A 6,000-nucleotide genomic window follows, 5' to 3' on the forward strand; every position below is an offset into this window, starting at 1 on the left:
AATTTAAAAAAATTTTTTCAGTGCCTCCCCCAAATCTACTTTCTTTAACCTTTTCATGATTTTTTAAAATTTGCATCATTTCAAACTATGACCAAGGCCCACCCCAACCCACACCACCCCAGATCATTCCAGTGCCCCCCCCCAGAGCAGTATCCACCACTTTTGGGATACCTAAATCATCACCCCTTAACTTCTCAACTACTATTGAGGGCAACAATACCATTCTCCTAGTCCCTCAGGCTTCTAACCTAGAAGTCATCCCCACCTCCTATCTTTTACCTTCATATCCAAGCTGTTACAAGGACTATCTATTTCACCTTTACAACATTTCTCCAAAACACCCTCTTCTCTCCTCTGAAACTGCCACCACTCTGGTTCAGACCCTTAACACCTCACACCTGAAACACTGGAATAGCATGCAGCTGGGTCTGCTTGCCTCAAGTCTCTCCCCACTCTAAATCCATCCTCCATTCAAGCCACCAAGGTGATTTTTTGAAAGTACAGGTCTGATCACATCACCACCCCCTACTTCATAAATTCCAGTGGCTCCCTATCCTCTTCAAGATAAAATACAAAATCCTCTGTTTGGCATTCAAAATCCTTCCACAGCCCATCTTACCCTTTCAATCTTCTGATACCTTACTCCCTGCCATATACTCTTTGATCCTGTAATGGTGGCCTCCTGGCTGTTTCAGGAACAAGACACTCATCTCTCAGCTCTGGGCATTTTCTCTGGCTGTCCTCATGCCTGGAATCTCTTGTCTATTGCTTTCCCCAGTTTCCTTTGAGTCTCAACTAAAAGTCCATTTTCTTCAGGAAGCTTTTTTCCAACTCCTCTGTACTCTAGTATGGTCCCTCTCATTTATTTATCCTATTTGTTTGCTTGTTTGATCCCCCATTAGAATGTGAGCTCCTTGGGGGGGTAAGGAATAATTTTTTGCCTTTTTGAATCCCTAGAGCTTAGCACAGTGTCTGGCACATAGTAGGTGCTTAATAAATGTTTACTGACTGACAAACTCTGACAATTGACAACTCTTCACTCTTCATTATACTGTCATAGATCAATACAAACCTATATTCCTTTCACATATTGTAGCCTCCTTGGGCCTAAGATTCCTCTTCTGTAAAATTACAAAATTAAGAAAGTTGGTTAAGCTAATTAGATCACTTACAACTTTAATATTCCATGACCATGATTCACCGATAGCTTCGTTACTCAATTCTCAAAAGTTAATTCAGTATAAGTAATGCAATGTTCAGTTTTTTTCAATTTCAATTAATTTTAATTTCCAATTCCTCTAAAATCTCTCTGGACAGCACCTACAGACAATCCATTTCATCACAGCTTCTTCTCAGGAGTGTTGGCTCAGATTTCTTTCCCCATTTCAATATGATTTGCTATAGGTCTACCACCACCACACTGCCGAATACTTTTCCACAATATAACATACTGAATTTTAATGGCCTTTACTGTTCCCATTTTTACATTATGATTCTATTATGTATAGTTCTGCAAACGCACCATTTTAGATTTCCAAAGCCTCTATTCTTTATTTCTGAAGCACTACATTCACTAAATCACTACAGAAACTACTTCAGATACATCGATTTTTCCATAACTACCAAAAATAAATCAAGAATTCAAAGCATTCCTTATCTTCTTCACATTCCCCTCCCAAGCAATTCTTGCCCTAAGATCCTTACTTTTTCGGCAGTGGAAGGAATTAGTCCTAGGACCTTAATTTCAGGTTTCAGTCTGGAAGATTAACTATAATGCTGAAAATTTTTCAGCCTACAAAGATTATTTCACCAACTTTCTCTTTTCTGAGACTGCACTAGGTATAATGCTTGTAGTAAAATTGCTGCCACTGAGCATCTAAACACTCAGCTATTTGTAGGTCTTTCCTAGCACAGGAAGTACGATCAACACCAATCCCAGGCAAACTGCACAAATGTTAAACGAAGCGGAATTACTAGCACAGCTTTGTTCGGTGACACAGCGGTCACTCAACGAGACGTGTCTGACAGATATATTTCTGTATCCGATGACTCAAAAACTCGGGTTGTAGGAAGATCCCTCTACAGACCATTCATTAAGCCACCGCCATTTGACCTCGGTCATTCTTATCAAAAGAGACTTCGAGCCTCCACCACCAGCTCCGAAATTACTTTCCCACATCCTTAATTTCCCCTTTCCCCTCCTATGGGGCTCCATAATTTCTCTAAACAGCTTCTGGCTCGTTTCCTCTCCATAATCTTTTCCTTATTCATCACCTCAGAGAATAGCACAGACTAGACTTGTTCCACCCAGGGCAAATCCCAGCCCTTTAAAAAAAAAACCCAGCCCTGGACAAGTCGGTTGGGCCCTCAGCCCCCCAGCAGCCCCCTCCTCCTCCTCTTCCCACCCCCCACGCTTACCCTTCTCCTCCATCCCCCAGTTTTTCGCCCTGCCCCACCCCACCCCACGTCTCTTCCAGAATGACAACCTCCCTTCTCAGGTCCCCTCCTCCCAGTCTATGTGAGGGGGAGGGGAAAACCACAAATGATTGTCCCTTCTCGTCCCCCTAGCTCCAGAGGAGTCGGGGGGGGGGGGGGCGAACACCCCCTTTCGCCTCCATTCCCGTCTACCCAGACGGGTCGGGGGCGTCCCTTTTGTCTCGCACGTTGCCCCGGTTTGGTCCGTCCCCACGCGCGCCCTGCGCTCTCCCGCCCCCCACCACCCGATGCCCCCCTCACCTCCTCCTCGCTCTCGTTGCGGAAGCACAAACACGCGGCCCGCTTCTTGTAGCCGTCACCGTCGTAGGTCCGGGTCTGGTTCGACTTGAGCTTCATCATCGTCCGGGCCCGGGGTCGCGGGGTCAGGGCAGGAGGGGGTGGGGCGCAGAGGGAGAGGCCGCTGAGGGAAGGGTCCGGGTCGGGATCTGGAGGCCGCTCCGGGGCCGGTCCCAGGCGCGCGCGCGCCGGGAGGGAGGAGAAGAAGGAGCCGCTGTCTCCGCTACACGGCTCTGCCGCTCTCCCTTCTCGTCCACCTCATTCCTCCTGCCCCAGGCCAGTCGTCGTCGTCGTCGTCCTCGTCGCCGCTGCCGCCGTCACGGCCGCTGCCGCCTCCTCCGCTGCCGCTTCTCGCTTCACGGCCACCGCTGCCGCCGCCCCCTCCGCCAGCACCGCCGCCACCGACGACGACCGGGTCGCCATCTTGGGGCGAGCTGCGTCAGCGGCGTAAGGCCGCGCGGAGCGACCAGGCCGCTCCCGCGCTCTCGGCGCAAGTGGCTTTCGGGAATCGCTCCCACCCCAGCGAGCGCGGCTCGAGCCCTTGCGCCAACCGCGCGGGCGTAAACGGGCGTCAGGGATGGGGCAGGCCCGGGTCGGAGGGGCTGGGGGAGGGGAGTCTGGCAGAGGCCTCTACGCTAGTTGCGTAGCTGAGCCACTGGTATTCGGCGGGCGTGGCTGTGTTAGGCCCGCTAGAAGAATAAAGGAAGCCCAGGCAAAACGCTGGGGCTTGAGTTCGGCGCTACGTCATCTGCGGGGTCAAAGAGCCGTGCTGTAGCTCCCTGGGCAGGTGGGGGCCGTCCCGTTCATGCCAGCTTGGGACTTCGGGATTGGGATGAGTCAGGAAGGGGCCGTCCATTCAAAAGAACAAATATTTATCCTCCTAGGCTTCTAAAAATCCAAGGAAATTGCTTTTTCTACACATAAATGGGGTGGTGTTGGTGTTTGTGCAGAACAGGGTATGTGCTATGAAGAGTCTAAAATAGCAATACCGATGGCAGCAACGAAGGCGATTAGGACATTCCACCCTCCCACCATGATCCCTATCCCCCAAATATCCTTCCCCTCCAATCACAAAGACAAAAATGTGGCAGAATACTCCCAAGAAATGTAAAAGAGTATCACCTTGTTCCTTGGCTCTTGAACCATCTCCTCCCACTTTTGGTGTATTTACAGTAGCTTTTATCCACTTGTCAGCCCCATCCTTCATCCCCTGGTAGTTGTGTGGTTGCATTGGCGGATTGTGGGAAGAGGGAGGGAAGCTGGAGTCAGTCACTTATTATCCTTCCCACACCGAATCTATTTAATCAACTAAGACTTGTTATTGATATGTCCTGTCCCCAGCCCCACCCAGAAGAGGGTTCTGGTTCAATCTGATTCATTGTTTAGCTTGACTTTAAGTTCCTTGGACTGGAGCAGGTAGGTGGTGAAGTGGATAGAGGCCTAGAGTCAGGGAGACTCCTCTTCTTGAGGTCAAATCTGCTAGACATTTACTAGCTGTGCGACCTTGGACAAGTCATTTAACCCTGTTTGCCTCAGTTTCCTCATCTGGAAAATAAGCTGGAGAAGGAAGTGGCAAACCACTCCAGTCTCTTTGCCGAGAAAACCCCAAGTGAGGTCTGGAAGAGTCAGACAGGACTGAACAGCAACAAGAAGTTCCTTGGAAGGGTTGATGAGGGATGGCTCCCAATAGGTTCAGCAGGAACTCTGATCTTATCTAAGACCAGAAAACCTGCAATAGCATCTGGAAAGAATTCAAGGTCTCAGGCTTAATTGGAGTGAGAGTTGTAGAAGTTTATTGTTACACTTCTATAAAAAGAGGGCAAGAGTCCTTTAGGGGACCTGCCAGTGAGAGGGGTACAGGCTTTTACTTTTAAAGGGTAGAGCTGCCATTGTCAGGGCTGACTGGATGGAGGGAAGGGACCTCAGTGCATAGATAAAGGTTAGAGCTGACCAAGAGGAACTTGTGACTTTAGTGCATAGATAGTTTAGATGAGATTTGGGCCAGGCCGGAGGAGACACGAACAGATTAAGTAAGAACAAAGGAGTCACAAGGTGTTGCCTAGGCCTAGTTCAGATAGGGGGAAGGGGCAGAGCCCAAGGTTGGGAAAGGGATTTCACAGATTACAATTTTACAATACAAATTGCAGTTACAACTGCACAGACTGGTTTTACAAATTGGTTTCACAAATTGACCTAGACCCCAGGTACCCCATCAGGGTGAGGTTCTAAAGATTAGAAATGGGTCACAAAACATTCCATAGCTTCCTTTAATAACCCATTATGACTTCATGAGCTATTAATTCATCTTATTTAATTATTTCAAATAGTATACGATTCAATCTTGGCAGTTTAGTGAAATGACCTTAGTGTCCTCACCTGTAAAAGATGAGATTGGACATGTTGATCTCTAAGGTACCTTCCATAGATTTAAATCTATGATCTTATGATCATTATGGGTATAGTCTCCACCAATACAAATCAAAATCTCTCCATGCCTTTGTAGTTAAGTTTGTGAGCTGTAGTAGCCAAAGAAATTCATCAGCTAATGGCAAACCTCTCCTTTACTTAGGTTGGTCTTTGGATGACAGGCTGATACTTAAAGCACCTCCAGTTTGTTGTTAAGGTCTGCCAAGGCTCAGTTTCCAGTGGCATAGCCTTTAAGAGCCTGGGCCACCTTCACACTATGGTGAGCTCCAGAACAGAAGTTTAGTATATATTAATTTACCTTTGACTTACTTGCATTTTCACTTTAAATCACTTCTTAAGGCAATCTGCTTCAGGTACTTACAAGCCATTGCTTACAGCTATATTTCATGTGTCCTAAATTTATTTAAAAGTTTCAATGTGTGTTTGCTTCATACATATGACGTTGACTTTTATCAACTGTAGTTATATCATCCCTTATACCTATGTCCTTCCAATGTTCTCATTAACCTTTTTTGTTGGCATATGACAGTTTTCTCCCTCCCCTTGATCTTTATTTTATATCTCCAGATTTTTCCCCCCATTCGAAGGGGAATCCCAAGAACAAATATAGAAATGAAATGTTGTCTACTTATTTTCAAATCTTTTCCAGTGATCCTTGTATAGTTGAAAGAACACAAGATCTGGAGCCAGGCATGGTGGCACACACCTGTAATCCCTGCAACTGGAGAGACTGAGGTTGATGGATTGCTTGAGTTTAGGAGTTCCAAGCTAAATTATGGCAAAAGCTGATTTCGTCATTGG

At 47.0% G+C, this 6,000-nt stretch overlaps 1 protein-coding gene across 1 annotated transcript in view; it reads right to left on the reverse strand.

Annotated features, from left to right (window-relative positions):
* NUDT3 (nudix hydrolase 3) overlaps positions 1-3,223 on the reverse strand; it is an 82,358-nt gene extending 79,135 nt beyond the window's left edge. Inside the window, exon 1 of the mRNA XM_069073482.1 lies at positions 2,737-3,223. Within this exon, the coding sequence (XP_068929583.1) occupies positions 2,737-2,835 (99 nt within the window). The 5' untranslated portion in view covers positions 2,836-3,223. The remainder of the gene's footprint in view (positions 1-2,736) is intronic.
* Between the last annotated feature and the right edge of the window lie 2,777 nt (positions 3,224-6,000).

Source organism: Petaurus breviceps, unplaced genomic scaffold, assembly GCF_028583685.1.
Source record: "Petaurus breviceps papuanus isolate PSGF00001 unplaced genomic scaffold, PetGlider_PUasm1.0 90865, whole genome shotgun sequence".
Classification (NCBI taxonomy): domain Eukaryota; kingdom Metazoa; phylum Chordata; class Mammalia; order Diprotodontia; family Petauridae; genus Petaurus; species Petaurus breviceps.